Source organism: Eublepharis macularius, chromosome 8, assembly GCF_028583425.1.
Source record: "Eublepharis macularius isolate TG4126 chromosome 8, MPM_Emac_v1.0, whole genome shotgun sequence".
NCBI classification, from domain to species: domain Eukaryota; kingdom Metazoa; phylum Chordata; class Lepidosauria; order Squamata; family Eublepharidae; genus Eublepharis; species Eublepharis macularius.
In genome coordinates, this window is record NC_072797.1 from 73,593,284 (window position 1) to 73,615,255 (window position 21,972).

The following is a 21,972-nucleotide window of genomic DNA, read 5'->3' on the forward strand; positions in this document are numbered from 1 at the left end:
CTGTATGTATAATATACTCTTGTGTTCCAAAATGACAAAGATGAAAAGGATTTTGTAAAAGCCCTAGAAGTTTTCTACTTTCAAGTCATGAGTTCACATTGCATAATTAATTAGGTATTAGTGTTAACAGACAGGTCACTTTTTAAAAACAAAAAACTTAATGTCAAATATCAGTGATTCATTTGTTGGTGAGTCTTTAATCCTTTGAAATTATTTGTGCCTATTAAAATGTTCTCTTTCTGATAAGATTTTCTTTCTGAAAGATCACATTTCTGATCCATTACTGCATTGTAGAGTCTCTGAGAACATGAATGTGCCCCTGGACTTCTGGCACCCCCTGTCTCTCAAGAAATCATGGAGTCAGAGCACTCCAGCATATACAAGAACCAAATAAAGCAAATGCTAGGACTAAGCGCCAGAACAGGGTTGATTTTTCTCAATATTGTGACGCTGTACGCTTTTGAGGAATGTACTTGTATGCTGGACCTAGAGATTAATTATATGAACATTTTAGAAATGATAAAAATTCAATTCCAATGAAATATGCCCCAAATATACAGTATATTCTACTGTAATCCTAGCAATTGTAGACTTTGTTGTTAGTAAGTAAGTAGACCAGGTGAACCTACTGTTCCATCCTCAGCTTACTGGATAACTCAGAAACAGCATCAGTTAACAGGGTTTAATTATCTTGTGACAAGTAGGATAGTGAATTTCAAGGAAATTATTTTCCAGTTCTGTTAATATTAAACATGATTTTCATTATGCTCAAGATCTCTAGAATACTTAACATGTTGTTGTTTTGTTTTTGTACAGAACTGCTTCCCAAGTTCATCTAATGAAATTTTCACCAGATGGAGAATTTTTTGCTACTGCTGGGAAGGTAAACAAGCTTGATAAGATTCACAGAGCTTTTAGTCTGCTTTCAGATGACATTTCAAAGTATCAGATGAATCTGGATTTGCCAGTGAAATCCTGCATGCCTTTCACAAGTCGGGCCCGCTTAACATAATGCAGCTCCTTACAGATTTCTTTCTACTGCTGTTTTCATTTGCCTTTGTCTGTGTCCCTCCACATTAAATGGGCTTGTCTACTAATAGAAGTTAGGAAGAATATCAGTATGTGGCACGAGCTCAGCGGCTTCTCTGGAATACACATTCACCTACATCTTGAAGACAAGGCAGTACAATTTGGTGACCTGTCAAAAGCTACAGTGGCTAAAGCCTGACTTACCAAGGAGAAGGAGTCTTTGGTGGACTTAAAGTCCAAGTCTATTGACCACAGTCGTAAAGCAGTATTATCAGTGGATAAAAGGTTAAACTTGTATTTGGAAACTTGAATTCAAGTTTAGGGCATTGTACAAACCCAACTGGCTGTTCCTCAGAGATGATGATACAATGTTACTTGTAAGAAGAATTCCTCTCAGAATTGTGATACTAAGTCATATTCTATAATTACTTGTTGCTCTCCAAAGTAAGTTATTCTTCTTTTAACCTAACAAAGTAGTCTTTGGTTTAAAGTCAACTGATTTGCCATCCTGTGCAGATTTTTGCTAAACATTTGTGTACTTTTTAAAAAGTATACGCGGTGCAGGAGCATAACATTTCAATAACATAGTAGTCTGTAGCAACTGATGTCATACTCATGTGATAGTAAGATGTATTCATATGTTATGTCTCTGAGGACAAAGGCTTTCATTAAAATTGATGCATTTGACCATAGAGGACCACTTGGGAGAAAAGAGAGCTTATATACTTAGAGTCTCATTACTTTACCTGTTTTGAACATTTTCAGTTCTGTGAATGAGATGTCTAGGATGCTTTTGCGAGAACTTCTAGAGAGCCCTTGTAAAAAACAGACACACAAAATAGGAATGTGACACAGGAGGTAGAAATAGCAAAAATTAGATGAGAAATTTAACTTTGTGTGATATTGTGCAAATCAAAAACAGAGATTTCTAAAGATAATTGTAACGATAACTTAAATTTAACATTGGTGATTCCCACTAGCATTCATGTTCCCCCACTCGGCCATATCAAAGCAAGAAATTCCTTACTCTCCTCTAAGTGAATTTCAGAGAAACTGGAGGGAGAGGTTGGGAATTTCAGAGAAACTGAGAGAAGGGATGAAAGTCCAAACTGCCCATTCTCTAATCTCTGGCATGAACAGAGCACTTTTGGGAACCGAAGGATCTTGTCTCTCTTCAAAGCACTGCCAGCAGTGAAAAGCAGCAGAGTCCCTTGCTGTTCTGATCTTCTCTAATGCCTGGTTCCAAATGGATCTGGGGAGGAACAGGGTGAGCGGTGGCATAAAATGATGTTTGGCTGCCAAGCACAGCCAGAATGTTCAGATCATTGGTCAAGACAAATGAAAAACAGCAAAAGTTACGGGTGATATTTCAGTGAGTATAAGGAATTGTAGGAAGGGAATACAGTTTGGAAATCCCATCCAACTCTTCAAAATTTCTTGCTGCTATGTTCAATAAGCTGTAAGGGGATGAAGCAGAGTGCTCCCTTATTTTTCTTGGCTGCTCTCAGTATTCTGTGCTCCTGAAGCACATTTGGTCTTCAACAGACCATATTTTGGGGGGTTTCCCATTAAAGTTTGTGATGTTTTGTCCCCTTTATGAGATCTGAACATGACTTCCTTCGTATTCCCAAACAGTTTACACTGTCTGAGTTCTCTCAGTTTGTCTTGTAGTTATAGAAAGGCCTTGTTATAGTTGACAGAATGGTCAGCACTTGAGAGTGGCTGTGATGTAAAAGGGGTTCCTATATACTAAATGAAATATAAGTTTTACTTAAACAAAAGTAGAGTTTATTTATAAGTACATAGAACAGCGGTTTCAAGATAAGTGCATATCTTCAGCCGTTTCTAAAAGGACTCCTTTACAAAGATCACACAGTTGCCCCTTAGGCTAATAATATCCACAAAGAAAAGAACTTCCCTCAAATTATAGTGCTTCACTCCTCCTCCTCCTTTCTCCATAAAAGCTTTCCAGTATACTTGAACAGTGCACTGAACTGCCTTCACACAGACACGCCCACTCCCTAAAACTTTGAGCTCACTCTACCCCTAGTGTACAGCTAACATCCACTCAGAACACACTTTACCCACCCATCCAGCCCCCCCCTTCTTCTCTTAGAGGCCTGTGTTTTAAACCACAGCAAACATGCATTTAAAATCCCACCTTAATTAGCAGAAATAAAATATGCAAACTATTTATGTGGCATAATATTTCAAACTCATATTTTTCTTCATACTCAGAAAGCCTCTAAAATATGTAGGAATCTCTTTCTTCTCTGAGTAGGCCCATTTTGCTACTTTCATTGTTATAACAGGGGCAGCCAATTTATTATTTACTGTTAGATATTCTGACAGGTTAGAGGTCTGCAAGCAGTCAAGTTGGGGGTGGCATACCTGCCCTAATTTGGATATAGTGGTATAATTTCAAAGTGATTTCCTTGTTAGTTTTCATGTTGTGAAATAATCTTATAAAAACAGTAAGATCATCTAGAAAAACTGCCTTATGTTTTAGAGTCAGATGAGGATTAAATGATGACAATGTGGAAATAGTGCATTAATCTATACTACTATTTTTCTTTACTAGGATGATTGTCTTGTAAAAGTGTGGTATAATACTGATAGTTGGAAATCAGCAGTTGCACCTCAAGTTCCAGAACCTATTGCCCAAGAAGTAGATTTCTCATTTATTTATTTGGTTCACCCTCGGTCTGTTAATGGATTTTCATGGAGAAAGACAAGTAAATACATGCCACGGTGAGGACTAATTCACATTCTTAATACTTTCATATCATTAATAGTTTTGGTTTAAATTACTCTTCTCAGAATTGTGGCTACTTGATTTTGTTAGCTATCACCATTTAGTATTAACTATAATTATTAAGCTAAGGAGGTTTCACTTTTTAGAAGGCATTAATCCTAACATTGTGCTAAGATTCTTTAGTTTTATATAGGTGTCCACAAATAGTGGCTTGGATCCACAAGAGCATTTATGTGGATGGAACGATTTCTGCCTTTGAAGTGTGCCTTTCTTGCTTCTTTGCCACTTGCTCCAGCTCTTCCCCTCCCAAGTGCTGCTGCTGGGGCAAGGGTATCACCAAGCACAATATTTTTGGCAGCAGCAGGGGAGACAAGAAATTTATGTTCTACAAATGAAAATCCCTCTTTTCTATTCTTTCTGAATCCAGTCTGGTGCCTGTACTTGGTAACCAGCTTTTATTTTCTACTAGCCAGCTGCACACTTCAATTCTATCAGAATATTACTTATAATAGTAAGATAATTTTTAGATGTATAGGTTCTTAAACTGTGTTAATAAAAGCAAAATTATTCTTTAATCTTATTAGCATTCAGTGTGTGATATTTTCCATCTTCTCTAAATTAATGAATGTATTATTTTTACTTAGATTTAAATAATTATGCAACGTTGACTGATTTGCTCTTTTTAATTTAGATTATTTTGTGAGCAAATACATATTTTTACATAAGCTCAAATTCTACAACAAGCATGTGTAACTGTGAAGGAAATCTCTTTCATAAAATGAAGAAATTTGGGGCAGCCAAAAATGAAGTTGAAAAAACTTTCTCCCTACATGGTTCTCCAAAGAGCACTATAATTCTATCTTGCACAGACTTCAAAGTTTTGCAAAGACAAGAAAGAATTTATTTTGCTTCAGCAGTACTAAGGCAAAGCAATCAAATGGATAGCCTGTTCCATTTCCTAGTGCTTGCAGCTGGCAAATAAATCAGTTCTTAACCTCCATAGGCGCATTCTCCCTGAGTAGTAGCTAGTTCCTTGAAGTTTCTGAAAGGGTATCCCCTTCAAGGAATATATAAAGTTACCATCAGGACTACAGCCTCTACTTTCCCCCCCTACATTGTACTCTTAATATCAGAGCATGACTAGATGCTAGTTCTGGAAATACTGCTGTGTACGTGATCTTCTCCTGAATACTATCTTCAGGCAAGCCAGTTAGCCATATGTGAAACCGTACAGAGGCCGTGAAGAAGAAAAACATGTAGCTTGCCTGTAACTGGTGTTATTCTCACGATCACTTCTCCCACAACACTCCCTTTCATGCTGCTGCCCTCTAATTGTGTGTGTGTGTGGAAGAACTAGCAGTTAGGGGTGGTCTTTCTGTTTCTGCCTTGAGCTGGGCAGTGGCATTTTTTTTGGTTTATAATTCTTCTTTTAACTTCTGTTATTTTCTTTTCTCTGGTTTATTGGTTGTGGGTTGTTATCTTAAAGTTGCTTCTTTGGTAGGCTTGAGTGTAGCAATTAGGGGTGTGCACAAAAAAAAATTCCAGGAAATCTGCTTCTGGGTTTCAGGGCTCCCCAAAAAATCTGGGATTCCTAAAATCTGGGAAAGTTTTTCTTACTTGGTTAAGACGGATTTGAGAGTCCCTGATTTATTCAGGGGGTTGAGGTGTGTGTGTGTGTGGGGGGGGGATAATTTTTCAAGCAAAGTCCACCAGATTTGCAGGGAACCTACTCCTGACTGTCCTCTAGAGACCTCCCAAGTTTCAGGGAGATTTGACTTGCTGTGGGGGAAACATTTCCAAGCAGGCTCACAGGTAGAAATACACAGGGGCAAGGCTGCCAGTAGCAAAAGGCATGCTCCCAATTGCAAGAGGAAGCCTAACTGAACTAAAGTGAAGCAAGGGAATGGATAGAATCCTCCCAGAACCAAAGTGACTCAAGGGGACCAACATCAAACCAGAGAATCATGTCAAAACAGATAATTTCACCCAAACCAAATTGAAGCAAGGGACACTGTTGCAAGTTAGCCCAGCTGAGCCAGTGTCCCTCTCAGAAGATGGCAGCCAAGGAGAGCTCCTGCACAGATTGGCCTCTCATTCCCCCCTCCGTTGTCCCCTTCCTCTCTTGGAAAAAAAGAGAGAGATGCCCAAATAGGAACCAGCAAGATGCTGAAGCCATGTTTCCTGGATTTATTCAGGAGTCTGGATCTGGGCTCCCGAATCAGATCCTGGATTCTCTGATTTAACTCTGGAAAGCCAGATTTAGCCAGATGAGCAAAAATCCAGCCTTTTCTGGATCCAGATTACACACCCCTAGTAGCTGTAGTAGACGCTTGACTGCCCTCTTGGAGCAGATGCAGAGCAATAGCATCTTCCTTTTTGGGAAGGGGATTTAGGTACCGGGTTTGGATTTTCCATAGTTACTTTTGTAGTTACACAGAGTGTCTCTCTCTCTCTCTCTCTCTCTCTCTCTCTCTCTCTCTCTCTCTCTCTCTCTCTCTCTGTCTTTCTGTCTCTGTCTCTCTCTGTCTCTCTCTCTCTGCTTTGATTCCACTTGAAGGACATCAGTTATGCTTAAGAAACCAGCTTTTTTCTATATTGTTTCCCAGTCTTCACCCCATCCTACATTTGTGCATGACAAGAAAATGTTATTTGTTATAGATTCTAGTCCACTGCAGGATTCAGAAATGCTTGTTTTTCAAGTACCTTTTCTTGTTTAACCAATCTCACTTTTTTCTAGTGGTGTGGTGTGCAATGTATTGCTAACATGCTGCAAAGATAATATATGCCGTCTCTGGGCAGAAACTTTGCTGCCTAATGATAGTTTGCTCTATGGAGGTGGATGTAGCCATTGGCCTGAGCCGGTGAAATTAGGAAATAACTTTAAGAGAAATGCTTCTAGTAAGGAGAGCATGAAGAACACTTTAGAGGTGAGAATATATTATCCAATTTTGAGAGAGCCTGTGAAATCTATATTGTTTATATTCCAAAGGATATCCAGATTTATTTGCTTCAGTAATAAGAAAGAATCCTGACTATGTTAATGAACTCTTCAATAATGCAGATTTTTATATAAAGAAATATATTTTTGCATAAGTGGTTGTTAATAAAATATGCTTGCAGTATTCTTACAAAAATGTTCAAATGCAGTGATATTGAATGGTTATTTGTGTGTGTAATTTGTATTTGAATAATATGTTGTATGAACAGATATAAAGTAGTCCCATCTCCCAACAGTTAAATCTAAAGCCCTTTCGACGAGGGAGGAGGAGGTCTATAGCACTTGCACATACTGGATACTTGCCACATCAGCAAGATCCTCATGAAGTTCATCGAAACGCTCCACTCCAATCTAATGCACTTTGCCACTTTCATATTGCTGCCAGCATCAATCCAGCCACAGGTAATGAATAATACAGCTTTGTAATATAAGTGGTGCGATTCAAATATTCTTTGGTAAAGCATTTGAAGTATTTTACAGGGTTTATAGTAATTGTTTTAAAGTTTTCCTGAAAAAGGAATATGCTTATACAGTAAGAATGAGTTAGAAACCGATATGTGAGAGAGCATGGTTTTTGTCTGCAGTGGATGTTTTTTTAAGATAAAACAATTTATTTTAATTATATCAGTCCACAGCCTGAATTGGCCAATTATCAGTTAGTCTGATTCAAATGTAATAGTTTGAGTTAGTGTAATAGCTCAAATCTGTTTAGATTTTCCTGGTAGTGGTTAATCTATCATCTTGGAATTATATTATGTGAAATTATAGTCTAAATGGCTGTTTGCTCTCTCTGCTGGAGATCTTGTAAGCAGGAAGGCATGACCCTATTACATATGTGGTGGGAATGCCATTTCGTTCAGGAATTTTGGAGAGTGGTTCACAAAGAGATATCCAACATGATGGGTCTTTCGTTGCCATACTCCCCCAAATTTTTCCTATTGGATTTTTGGCCCGACTCTGTGCTAGATAGGAATACCAGATGTCTTGTTTCGACATTAGTTGCCTCTGCTTGTCTTGTCATTGCTGGGAATTGGAAATCCCTCGTAAGCCCATTGCTAAAAAAAATGGTATCAGAAAATCTGGGAGCAATATTTGATGGGTAGGATTATGCACAATCTGTTTTTTGGAAACTTGCATGTGGTAGTCCCTTTATTCGAATATGATGAAATATGGAAACCAGTTTTAGATGTTTTAAATGCCAAAGAAGTAATCCCCCCAATGCAACAAAATTTAAATGCTTGTTTATTGTAATTCTTGGGTTTTAACAATTTGCCAAGAGCTGTTGTGATAATTTCTTTTATGGTTTAATTTTAATCCCTTTCCTGTTTGTATTTTATGGTTTTATCATTTCTTGTATTAAATCTTTTTCTTCTTTATTAAAAAAATGGCTGTTTGCTGTGAGATGGTAAGGGTAAATTCGAACACTTAAGCCCCTTGTACTGAGAAGCTGACTCATGGTTTTACACTCCAGCAAAATATCCTGGAATATGGGTGGGTTTGGGGGGGCGGGGCGGGTTGGTAAAAAGTTTAAAGGAAACTGTTGGTGGAAAAAGACTAAGGTTTTCAATGTGGTTGAGGAGTTGCCTTTGATGACCAGATTCCAAAGACACGTATTAGGCTTTTGTATATCCAACAGAACTTTTACGTTGAGTTTCTCAAGCAGCACCCCTCTTTTCAAAACATAATCAATAGATCTAATTCTCAACATGGCTCCATATATGGATAGTTAAATTCAGAAACGGGGGCCATGGGCAGACAAGACAGATGTTTCTACAAATCTGAGGAAAACTCCAGGTTTATGGAACAATCTGAAATCTTTTAAGAAATATGGGAGTTAAACTCCTTCCAAAATGATCAAAGCATCACAGCTTTAAGAAAAGAATGCTCTCACTGGCTGTTACTAGTTAACCACAGTAGTATTGCAAACTTTCAAGCCTTGGTGTCTGTCAGTAAAAGGCAGGGGAAGGAAGCAGAGTGCTTTCCAGGGCTCTTTTGGCTTTTGAAGGAGGACTCAACAGGGTTAGGCCCCACAGCAACCAGGGTGACGTGCTACTGAGTGACTTGCTACCACATGACATACCCATGACCAGGTATTTGCTACTGTTCAACAACAGCTACCCTACGAAAGCTAGCATGTTATAATAGTTAGAATTTCAGATTAGAATTGAGGAGATCCAGGTTTCAATCCTTCCTCTGCTGTGAAAACTTTTGGGCCAGTCATATATTCTTAACCTAACCTACCTTCATAGGGTTGTTGTAAGGGTAAAATATAGGAGAGGAGAATGATGTAAGCTGCTTTGGTTTCCTATGGAGAAGGAAGGTGGAATATCTGTGAATTAAATAAATAAAACTGAAGATGGGGGGCAGATAAAGGTAGCTTGGCTGGTGGGTGGCAAAAATAGGAAGTAACAAAGGGGAAGGCTATAGGGGCTTTGGGGAAAGTGGAAATAAAGGGGAAGAGGAAAGTGAAATGTTGCCTGCAAGCCATACAGGTCCCTCGTTTATCCAAATGTATTTTGAAAGTGGAATCCAAGTGGTATGCACAAAACATGGTCATACATAAAATTGCTCTTTGGACTCCAGCCATGAATCTTTGGAATGTTTTTTGTCAGTCTTTGTGCTATGTGTTTTGTCCATGCTTAACCTTGAATAAATGTTCTAAATAAATGCATTTGTTTCTTAATGTAAATATATTTTATGCTGCATAGGGGTGCAGTTGCTGTGAACTCTTGTGCTTCATTTGAAGAGCCGCTTGTCAACAGAACAGTTATCTGGTTTTAGTGGATAATTGCACCAGCAAATCTTAATAAGAAGTGTAGCTTTAAGGGGATTGTGTAAATAGAGGGCTGTTTATCCATGGTGGCACAAGTTGCTGATTATGTCGCTCATATTGCAGCTTGGGGTAGGATTGAAATAATTATTTCAAGTAATGCTACTGTCAAATATATATCAATTCAAATATATATCACTAATTTTAATGTAATTTTTTTTGCTCACAGACATTCCTTTGCTCCCTTCCATCATGTCTCTGAGTCTTAATGAAAATGAGGGGGAAAGTGGACCTTTTGTAGTGCACTGGCTAAACAATAAAGAATTGCATTTTACTTTATCAATGGAGGTCTTTTTACAACATCTTAAAAAGAATTTTGAGCATATTTCTTCAGAGGCCAGCACAGAAGAATCTAATCAGATTGATATAAAATCTGATGAAGGTAAAGTGCATGCCACTGTTTTTTTCCCCCAAAATATAAATGTTGTAATACAACAGCTAATATCTGTCTTACCATACGTATTTTGGTTGTATAATATTCTCATTTTGAACAATTTACACATTTAAATTGTTTGTACAGAAACTGAATACGTAAGAGAGCCAGTGTGGTGTAGTGGTTAAAGTATCAGGCTAAGATATGGGAGAACCAAGTTCGAATCTCTGGCGTGCTGGGTGACCTTGGACCAGCCACACTCTCTCACATGGTGGTTGTGGGGATAAAATGGAGGACAGGAGAATTAAGTAATCCACCTCGTGTCCCCATTAGGGAGAAAATTGGGGAATAAATAAAATAAAAATAAAAATAAAAATGTTTGAAAAGGAATCTTAATTGGAGTGAAGTTTAGTGTGTATTTTAACTGACACTCTTGTGAAGCCATGACCCTCTGAGTTTTTTGGATTTCTTATTCTTTCTAAATGTGACACTGCAAAGCATATATTTCCTATATACACATAGGTTTGTCAGAAGATTGTACATAATGGGTTCTGTGTCCCAACATTCCTCTCAGCTAAATACTGAACTTCCCTCCAAGCAAATGAACCTTCTTCTGGAAGAACAGCCACTTCTGCTGGAGGAAGGCTCTACGCTTAGCTAAGTGGCATAGTAGGATGCAGTTCAGGATCAACAAAAATCCACTATTAAGATTAAAATCCACTATTATGATAACTAGCACTAGCATGATGATACAGTGGAATATTCATGTGCCTAACATCGCACGAACCTAAGATAATTCACTAGATGTTTAGTTATTGGCAAGTACATTTTGTGTTGATGACATTTATGCTGCTACAATGACTGGTAATCTGGCCTTTAATGTTATATTAATGTTATATTCAAGGAATTTTTTTATAATCCTTCTAAAAGGCATGTCTATAAATTAAATGAACTACTTCATCTACTACAAACTGATCAGAAATTAGTAAAGAGTCCAGTAGCATAACACCTTTAAGACTAACCAACTTTATTGCAGTGTAAGCTTCCGAGAACCACAGTTCTCTTCGTCAGATGCATGGAGGGTATGAAGAAACTGGCCAGAGATATATAGGTGGTGAGGGGAGGAGGGAGTAGAAGCAAATCAGTTGCAGAAGTCATGAAAGAGGTGGAGTGCTCAATTCAGGCTGGGTGTGACCCCTCCCCTCCATAGCTGAATCTGAATGGAATGCCTGAAAGGCAGTTACTTCTGATAATGCCTTTCAGGCATTCCATTCTACTGGACTCTTTACTATTTTGCAACTGTAGACTAACATGGCTAACTCCTCTGGATCTATGATCTGAAATTGGAAGTCTTAATGGCATGGATTCTCTCTCATGCACGCTTACACAATTTGAATCACTTATCCAGTGTAGCTGAAAATGTACAGTGTTTCTTTCAGAGGATTTTATTTTATTTTTACTTCATTTATATCCTTCCTTTCTCCTCAGTGGAGACCCAAAGCAGTTTATATCACTCTTCTCTCCTCTGTGTATCCTCACAACAACCCTGCAGGTTAGTCAGAGTGTATGACTGGCCCAAGGTCACCCAGCAAGCTTCCATGGCAGAGTGTGGAATTGAACCTGGGTCTCCCAGATCTTAATCTGTCACTCCAGCCGCTGCACCACACTGAGTATTCTTGTCAGGGTTATGTCTTCCATGTAGCTCAATGTAGATTGTTACATGATACCCTTCATTATGACTAGTGATGGTGCCCCTATGGAGCTCTACTTGACTTTGTTTTCAAGGCCCCAAAAGTCCACATTTTCTCTCACCTCCCTCCTTAGTCATCTGGAGGCAGTAGCTAACAAGGATGCCTAAAAAAGCCTTCAAGCAAACTGCTGACTTGTCAGTCACCTTGCAGCTTGTGTTGGCAGCCACTAAAGCCAGCCAGCAGCCGTGTCCAGAAGCACATAAAGAGGTACTTTAAGGAAGCTGCAAACAGAAAGCCTGCAGAATTAAAGCAGGAAAGTCCTCCAGTGGCTCTGCTGGAATTAGCCCAGTTATCCTCTCAGAACTCAACCAAGATGTGTCTGTTCCCTTTCCCTTTAGAGAACTGTAATGGTGGCACCTTATAAAACCATGCCACACCAAAATGCAGTATGGAGTACTCACAGTGAGTAGCCTCTCCTAGAAGCTACAGTCCATAGGAAATCCACAACATGAGTGTTGAAGGAGGGAAGGGACCTCAACACTGTCTGATGAACTGACGTGCCCTTCCCCACCCCCATCATCATAATCAATGCATCCATCTACCTAGTTCTGTGTGCTTCAGTTAAAAAGGCAGTTATCATCAATATCCAGGTGGCTCTTCACCAGGAAAAAGGCAGAAATTACTTCCCCTTCTAGCTCAATGAGAGCAAGAAACGTTTTTTTAAAAGATCTTGGTAAAAAACGTTATAAGAGCACAGCCTCTTCCTTCTGTTGCCCTATCCATGGTATTTGTGGGAAAAGGTGGCCCATCATATGTATATCATTCCCACCTCAAAGGAGCTTACCTCATTAATCCACCTGTCATCCGTTATTTCCCTCGTGGGATCTTCAGAGTTCTATAATGAGCTGTACCAGAATAACACTTTAAAATAATATAATAAGTGAAATATACTTAAAAGATTATCTCTTAAGCATATTCCACTTAGGATTTTCCGTCTTTTAAAATGTTTTCTACTATGCTTTGTCCAAAACTAGACTCGCCACGGGATACAGTCACTCCCAAAGTTCTGATAGCAAGCAGTAGCTTTTTCCTTGAGTCTCTTTGTACTGTCTCCCTACAGCCTGTCAATAATTGGTCTAGACCTAGTTGTCTTCTCTCAGTAGCTCTCAAACTTTTTTGGGATCCAAGTCATTGTTTTACTTGATTTTATTTTACTTCATTTTACCCCACCTTTCTTCTCAGTGGGGACCCAAAACAGCTTACATCATTCTCTCCTCCATTATTCCTCACAACAACTCTGTGAGGTAAGTTAAACTGAAAGTATATGACTGGCCCAAGGTTACCCAGTAGGCTTCCATGGCAGAGCAGGAAATCAAACTTGAGTCCATCATTCTTGTCTCTACTCCACACTGGCTTTTCTAAACTTATGTAGGCCCACTTAAAAAGTAACTTAATGCTACTTCCTCCCGCAACATAAAATTCAGGAATGTCATATAAGTTCAGATACCAATTTCAATTGAATTTTTCATTTCGGATATTAATTAATATATAGCAAATATATATAACAAACTGTAGTTCTCTACCATTTGTGCTTTATGTAAGAGCAAACACCAATGTGCTATCGAACCTACTAGAGTCACCACCTCCCAGGTGACCTCTCGGGTCACCTGTCCTACATCCTCTCTCCTGGCATTGCAACCCACCTGTAGGAAAGTCATGACCTGCTTTGGTTTCCAAACCATAGTTCGAGAGCCACTGTGTTGTGTTAAAATGTTCTAGATCTTTGTTATAGCAAACCATGCACTGAGGAATCACCTCCACTCACTCCAGCATTAGTGCTGGAGAAGCAAGTTAATGCACTGCAAAAAATGTCTTTAGCCCAGAAGATGACCTTGACTTGGCCAGTCTTACTGACAGGATCCGAGACATAGTAACATGAGTACTGTAATGAACTCTACATAGTTCTCCCGTTGAAATCATCTCCAGTTGGTACAGAATGCTGCCCCTTTGTTATCATCAAGCATTAGATGGAGCATGCATATTACACCTATTCTGTAGTCACTCCATTAGCTGCCTATCAGTTCCCAAGCTCAGTTCAAGGCCTTGGACTCTCGTATTTGCAAGACTACCTCCCCATCTATGTTCTGCTGTGACAATTTCACTCATCTGAGCAGGGCCTTCTGCAGATGGGCAAGATCAACAACTGCCCATACATGTGTCTTCCCCAGCCTGTGGAATGGCTACATATGGAGATCAGGAAGGCTGTCACACTCCTGGCGTTTCACAAACTAAAACAGAATTGTTCAGGAGGGCCTCTTTATAAAGAAAATAAGACATCATAACAAATTGGTCCAAGAAACTACTGTTTAAACTGATGTAAAACCTGTTCTGCATTGTTTTAACATGTCATGTTTAAATTAGGCTTTGTCATGTTTAATACTTACATTTTGTTCAGATGACAGTTGCATTTCAGCAGTTCCTAGTCCTATTACATGGATTATTAGATGTACCATCCTATTGATTGCATAATGGTTTGCCCCAAATATCCCACCCGTCCCTTCATTCCTTACACTGTGGGTACATCAGTGTTCTGCAAAAATTGTGAAGGGGAGACAGGAATCCTCAAACAAGCTGAATAGGTTCACCTTCCTGGCATCCTTTTACTGCTTTTTTTTTGGTGAACGTGTGCCTCCTACACAGCTTACATCTAACTATGCTGTAAACAGAGAATAATGAACAAGCATTTTATAGTCTATGGGGTACAGGAGATCTCTGATGTGTTCTGGAAAATGCTGTAGCTTTTTGATTTTAAAATAACTGAAATGTTTAAAATAACCTTTTTCTTCTCTCAGAAATGGATGAAAATAGAGATCGCAAAGGAAATCAAGATCAGAAAGAACTTAGTGGTGAAAAACCCATCTCAAATTCAAGTTATGTTCCCTTGCCGTCTGCTGCTATTGATCATGAAATTGAAGTACAGCTGTCTGAATGGAATAAAAATGCAGACATGTTATTTAGTATTCATCCTATGGATGGGTCATTGCTGGTGTGGCATGTAGGTTGGCTAGATGAATACCAGCCAGGCATGTTTCGTCAAGTACAGGTACTGTAGGTTTTCTGAATAAAATATTAATATATCTGAATATGTTAACATATATTTTTTAAAACAAAATTTTAACATTTTCTGAATAAAATATTAAAATAGCTGATTGCTAATTGGAAATCCTAACTTCTTTCTAATAATTCTCTTTTTCCTTGTAAAATGTTTTAGGTATCATTTGTTTCAAGAATACCTGTAGCCTTTCCCACTGGTGATGCAAATTCGCTTTGCAGAAGTATAGTGATGTATGCTTGTACCAAGAACGTTGATCTAGCTATTCAACAAGGAAAACAAAAACCATCTAGTTTTGGCCGTTCCTGCTCCACGTTAATCTCTTCAGGACACAACAAATCATCAAACAGCTTAAAATTAAGCATCTTCACCCCAAATGTTATGATGATATCTAAGCATGCAGATGGCTCTCTGAATCAATGGCTAGTCAGTTTTTCAGAGGAATCTGCTTTTTCAAACGTAGTCAGTATTTCCCACAAATCAAGATATTGTGGTCATCGTTTCCATCTTAATGACTTGGCTTGTCATTCAGTACTGCCATTGCTACTTACAACCTCCCATCATAATGCAGTAAGGACACCAGTATTTGAAAGCCTGCAAGAGACACATGATGGCTCACCTTCAAGATCTCAGAATAAAGATGCTACTAAAGGCACAATGTCACAGGATTTCACTGCAGTTTACAGTGAACTTATCCTTTGGAGAGTTGATCCTGTTGGGCCACTCTCTTTTTCTGGTGGAGTTTCTGAACTTGCACGAATCAACTCTCTTCACGTATCTGCTTTTTCAAATGTGGCATGGCTGCCTAGTCTTATACCCAGTTACTGCCTAGGTGAGTGTTTCTTCCTGATAGATGAGAGTGTTGGAGATTGCTGTATAGAGGGAAAACCATATGTGAATGAAAATAGTGGTTTAATTTACTGAGTGCCCTTTATTGATTTCAATGTAAAATTAATTTGTATTTAAAAAATACTTTTTCGCAATTGTTTTTAGGTGCATATTGCAATTCACCAAGTGCTTGTTTTGTTGCAAGTGATGGACAGTATTTGAGACTGTATCAAGCTATCATTGATGCCAAAAAACTTCTGTGTGAACTGTCAAATCCAGAAATTTCTGTAAGTAAAGATTAATTTAGGATTCTTCATTACATAAGAATAATGATGTTGACAACTATATTTATTACAGTGAATTGGATAGCCATTCATGAGAGTCTTAATTGGGTTTAGAAAACAGGGCATTGGACAGTTGAGAATGTGCAACAGATCTAAGTGATTGCATCTTAACACTTGTATGAGCAAAAGAAACTCTTCCCCAACACCTTCCTCCTTTAGCCACCCCCCCCAACCCTCTACTTAAGTATCATGTCAAGTGCCATCTAGCACTGAGTATTGCAATGAAGAGGAAATGTTGGGCAAAATTGTCCTCCCTCACTGTTGCATGAGCAACATGAGTTTGCACTCGTCTGAAGGTTTTCGGACAATATGGCGAACTTGGGGGCGGGGGGAGATGGAACATGGTAACCCAGTTATCTGTCTTGGGTGGGCATTTTAGAAACTGACTTTTAGTAAACTATACTTGTTGCTTGATACAAGAAACAAGAAGTGTGAGTTCCCTAGCATTTTGCAATTATTTTCTATAAATTATTGTTTGTGGGAACTCCTGTTTTCACACATAGCAACCCAGCACCATTATAGTGGAGGAGAGCACAATACAAATACAAATTAACCTGAAAGTGCACATGTCATCTCAATATGAATAAAATTTTATTTCTTTAAAGTATACTGTGACTATTAAAAAAATATTGTCAAGACAAGCAAATATGATTTGTAGCTTTTCAGACTATTTTCAGTAGAAAATAGAAACAGTCCAGAAGCACCTGTAAGACTAACAAAATTTGTGGTAGGGTATGAGCTTTTGTGAGTCACAGCTCCGTATCGGAAGAAGTGAGCTGTGACTCATGAAAGTTTATACTCTACCACAAATGTTGTTAGTCTTATAGGTGCTACTGGAAACTTACTCTTTTCTACTGCAACCGACAGACTAATACAGCTACTGATCTTGATCTATCTCTATTTCAGACAGCTATCTGTCATCCTGGAATGATCTGTGATGCTGTACATTTTCAGGGGCTAGGTAGCCTAAAACTAAACACAAAGTCTTATGAAGAATAGGGAAGATTACTTTCACATCAAGTATGTCTTCTTAACAATTTGTTAGCAAAACACAATCAGGAATTAATATCAGACTGGATATGGAGACACATGGTTTCTAGATCTTTACAAAAATACTTTAATATAGTTGCAGGGGGCAGACTTTGCTCTGGGCAGGAGGGGCTTTTCAACCATTAAAACTGCTCTTCTGTGTTTCTTTCCTTCCTGCAGGAAATCATATATCTAGTATCTTTTCCCCTACAAGTGAAAAAAAATAGTTCATAGTGAGAAAATTAAGCACATCATTCTTCAGTGCCGTGCCTCTGCCCCCATTTTGTACCCCCAATTAACTTGATGCTGCTTATTTGTTTATTGGGAAAATACATATGCTGCCTCTCCAGAGACCCATTGTGGCCTCTCAAGAGCCATCCAGGTTTGGTTTTTTTGTTATAAATAGTCAGGAATTTTGGCTTCCTAAGACTTAAGCATTACTTAAATACAAACCTCAATTTAAAATCTGCCATTTTTATAGCCATACATAATCCAGAAAAAAAAATCCCTTGTTTTAGGGAGATTTAAGTAGACAAAATTACATTACCCTCCCATGTTTCCTAGTTTGTTATATTACCTCAAGAGTCAAGCAATAATAAGTAACAAGTGGGGGACCCACAAGGACTTGTGGGAAGCATCTCATTCCCCCCATGTTGTCTTTTCCCCCACCCTGCTCTACCCTCCCTAGCCTCTCCCTCTTTTCTTGCTTCCTTCTCTCCTTCTTACCCACCTATCTCTGCCCCCTCGTCTTCATCTTCCCCCCCCCCGCCAGCAGACTCTCTCCTGTAGCCCTGTGGTGTTGGCCGAGCTGGGCCCGTTTACATTATGGGGAACCTACAAGGGATTGTGGGGGTGGGGGGTACTTCACTTTTCTCTGTATCCCCTTCCCCACACTATTTCCTCTTTCCTTTCTTCCTGCAGCCTCCATATCCCCACTTTTCCCTATGACTTTCTCTCTTTCAAACCCACTAAACAACTTACCTTTTATCTGCCTCCATTTTCATCTTTATCTATTAATTTACTTCATTATGTACTGCCTTTTTCTGCAATGGGGACCCAAAGAAGTTGACATAATTCTCCTTGCCTTCCCTGAGGTGTAGGTTAGACTGAGAGTGTGGAACTGAATCCAAGTATCCTGGTGAGCTTCCACAGCAGAATGGTGATTTGAACATGGGTCTCCCAGATCCTATTCTGAAACTCTAACCACTGCATTTTGCACTGGCTTTAGTTGGAGGGTGGGGGTTAATCAGTAGCAAGCAGCCAGGCCCTGATGAACCATGCAAGAGGGAGAAGTGGTTGTTTCTGCGCCTTGTCCCAGTGATCCTCCCTTGAAGGCCAAAACAACCCTGGAAAGGGCCCTGCCCCCTCTCCCTGCCTTTTACTGATGGAAATCAAGCCTGGAATACTGACTAAACTGTTATGGCTGTCTAGCAACAGCCACTGAGGGCTTCTGCTTAAAGTTACTGGCACTCATTTTATCATTTTGGGTTTTTAAAAAAACTCCCCATTGTATTTTTTTTTTAGATTTCAGATTCTTTTACAAACCTGGGGCATTTTTCAGGTGTGAAGAAAGATCTGTCCTATCCATTCATGGCTCCAATCTCCAGATTTAAGTATCTAGAGATCAGTGCCACTTGGCTATTAGTGTATAACAATCTGTTATTCTAAAATATAATACTTAACTACAGAATTAGTAACAACATAACTTTTAATACTGACTTTACAGAAATATGTTGGTGAAGTTTTTAACATCGTAAGTCAACAGTCTACAGCCAGACCAGGGTGCATTGTAGAACTGGATTCTATTACAGAGCTGGTAAGGACTTTAAAAAGTCAGTGAGACTATTTTGTTTGTTACTGTGTTATTCAGAGACAATATTTTTGTAGTATTTACTATATTGTATTCAAATACTCTCTCAGAATTTGAGATAATCATAAATGTAATCATTCTTATGAATTTATAGATGTTTTGCATGCACATTTTAGTCATTCATCTGTATTTATTCATACTTTGTTTACTTTAATTTAGCATGGTGGAAAAATGCAGTTACTTCATGTTTTTCAAGAAGATTTCATTTTGAATAACCATGAGAGTAAACCATCAGAAAAAAGCACCATGTTACCAGACTCTGGTAAAGCACATATTTCAATAAACTTGCAGTGATGTGAAATAATTATGAATGTTTAACAGATATTTTGTTTGGGTGGCTTAATGTTTTTGTAACATGCATTTAAGATCATGATTTTGCTTGGTAGTAGTAGTCAAATCCTATGGTATAGTGTGGAGAACTAGAATATTGTGTGTGGATTGTTTCTTAAACTCCATCTTTATTCCAAGTACTATGCTAGTTGGATTTTCAAATAATACAAAATCAGCATATGGAGCAGTAGTGCCTTCATGCATAGTTACAAAAAATTATTATAAATAGTGGGGAAAGATAAGCTGTGTAGTATAGGTTTCAATTCAGAATAGTCTGAGTAAATGTAAGCACATTACAGACTTTCAGTTTTACACCAAGTAGCAGTTCTTAGTGCCACAGCTTAGATTAACATTTAAATTTCACTGAATATATAAAGAATAATTGTGCTAGCATATTGAACCTTGATTACATGTGTAACTGTTACTCCTTTAAGTAAGGAGCTCACTGGTTTGAGTCTACTCTGCCCAATACAATGCATATTCACTTGGAAGCAAATTGTATTGATTCCAGTGGTATTTACTTCCATGCAAATGTGCATAGGCTTGAGGCCTTAGTGTTTCAGCTAAGCTAATGCACATAATAAAAGTGAGAAAAAATGTAGTCAGTAGTAGTTGGTGACAGGTCCAATTGCTATACTAAAAAGGAAATCTGTTCACATTTTTACAGGATATCACAAAAATGGATTTTCTGAAAAATTCTATTTAGTTGTAATTGAATATTCGCAAAGCCGTTCAGTGTTGCACATGTGGAAACTACATTTGAAGTCCATACCAGTCTCAGTGGGTATGTTATTAATATTTGTAATTTAAAGTATCCAGTTATAAAATTCATTTATCTTTTTTGATGATTTATTGTCTGATTTGGTAATGGTGGTTTAAAAAAAAGGTAGGTAAAGGTAGTCCCCCTGTGCAAGCACCAAGTCATTACTGACCCGTGGGGGGTGTCGCATCACGACATTTTCATATTTGAAAACGTCATGAGCAGAGCCTGGGCTGCAGTACTGCAGCTTAACACTCTGCGCCATGGGGCTCTTAAGGTAAAGGTGCAAGCTCCGAGTCATTACTGACCCATGGGGGGATGTTGCATCATGACGTTTTCTTGGCAGACTTTTGTTATGGGGTGGTTTGCCATTGCCTTCCCCAGTCATCTACACTTTACCCCCAGGAAACTGGGTACTCATTTTACCGACCTTGGAAGGATGGAAGGCTGAGTCAACCTTGATCCGGTTACCTGAACCCGGCTTCCTCCAGGATCGAACTCAGGTTGTCGTGAGGTGGTTACAGTATTTAAAAAAAATGTTATTGCAGCACTGTAGTTCTATAGCCTGTTTCTCCATGTGCATTCTTCCTGATATAGTCATGAGGTATGAGGTTCAACTTTATTGTCCTTGCCTCAGAATTTTCTTTTGATCTTGAAAATAACAGAACAGGAAAATTAAATATGTAAGTTATCTTGTTAGGTTCAAGCAATAAAAAAGCAAGGTAGGGAATTTCATCTAGGCTAGTACCTGAAAGAATGATGGATAGATTGGCTAGTTGTTTTGAACAACATCTAGATAGGCCTGACCATTCAATCCCATTTTTATCCTATTCCTTCTTGATAAAGCATCAGGGTAACATTCATGATATTTACCTGGGAGGCAATAGATACTGCCTGTTACTATCAGCTGCACCAATTTTTTAAATGTATGTTATTTATAGTTCACCTTTCTCACTGAGCTCAAGGCATATTCGACAGTATAAGTCAATACAATCAATTCCTGTGACATTCAATAAAAATAAAATAGGATATGCATTGCAGAAATTTGAAAAAAAACAAGAAGATATCCAATACAGAGCTGAAACAGTGCTGAAACAAAACATGAGCAATTTATAACATGATATATTAAATGACACAAACTACCTAGTGGGAACATACTCACAGCAACAGACAGTACGTAGTTGTATAGTCTACAGTCCCCAGCCCTTTACAAAAGCATCTCTCTGAACCATTTCCTTACAGCGCATCACCATTACCTGTGTTAAAAATTCTTCTTGAATGATACAGTTTTTTCTAGTTTGCAGAAAGCCAGGAGAGTGGGAGTTTTCTTAACCTCTTCATGCATACCATTCCATAAACTGGGGGCTGCCATAGAGAATGCTTCTGTATGGGCAGCTGTTGATTTTGCCCATTTACAGGGTAGGACCTACAAAAGGCCTGTACAGATAACTGATGCTGCTGTGGCAGAATATAGGGAGAGAGACTTGACTTGCTTTTCTAGCAGCAGTGCTGGATCCAGTATAGTTCTTAGGCTCTTAACCAAGAGTCAACTGAAGGGTCAACTGAACCCCAACAAAAGTGGGGAGCATAGTGTCCTTCAGTATACCAACCAGTATCACTTCCATCTTGTCTACTTTCAGTTTTAGTTTGTTTGCTTTCAGCCACTTGACCATAGCTGTCTGGCAGTGACTCAAGATTTTTACTGCATTTCAATAGAAAGATAAAGCTGGATACCATCCACATATCAATGACTAGGGGTGTGCACTGGGGAAATATTTGGTTTTCCCGCTTCGGGTTTGCAATTCTAAAATCCCCTTTGGCATTTTGGAGTCCAGAGGGATCCATGAGCCTCTGTGGGATAACCATTTTAATGCATTCCCATTCCCATTCCACTTGGCTTGGCCAGCAAACCTGCTCATGGAATGCTCTCACCTTCCACTCAGCAGGTGACAGGCTGTCTCTCTCCTGCAACACCCTGCACTCTGAGGGTATAAATCACAGGGCAAACGCGAAAGAAACGTGG

At 38.8% G+C, this 21,972-nt stretch overlaps 1 protein-coding gene across 3 annotated transcripts in view; it reads left to right on the forward strand.

Moving 5' to 3' along the window:
* DMXL1 (Dmx like 1) overlaps window positions 1–21,972 on the forward strand; it is a 129,297-nt gene that overhangs the window by 15,684 nt on the left and 91,641 nt on the right. For all 3 annotated transcript variants that reach the window (XM_054986305.1, XM_054986306.1, XM_054986304.1), the window contains exons 6-16: window positions 817–883; window positions 3,611–3,780; window positions 6,522–6,711; window positions 7,019–7,184; window positions 9,782–9,994; window positions 14,529–14,779; window positions 14,948–15,620; window positions 15,782–15,903; window positions 18,716–18,805; window positions 19,019–19,121; window positions 19,857–19,973. In XM_054986305.1, coding sequence (XP_054842280.1) covers window positions 817–883; window positions 3,611–3,780; window positions 6,522–6,711; window positions 7,019–7,184; window positions 9,782–9,994; window positions 14,529–14,779; window positions 14,948–15,620; window positions 15,782–15,903; window positions 18,716–18,805; window positions 19,019–19,121; window positions 19,857–19,973 — 2,162 coding nt within the window. The remainder of the gene's footprint in view (window positions 1–816; window positions 884–3,610; window positions 3,781–6,521; window positions 6,712–7,018; window positions 7,185–9,781; window positions 9,995–14,528; window positions 14,780–14,947; window positions 15,621–15,781; window positions 15,904–18,715; window positions 18,806–19,018; window positions 19,122–19,856; window positions 19,974–21,972) is intronic.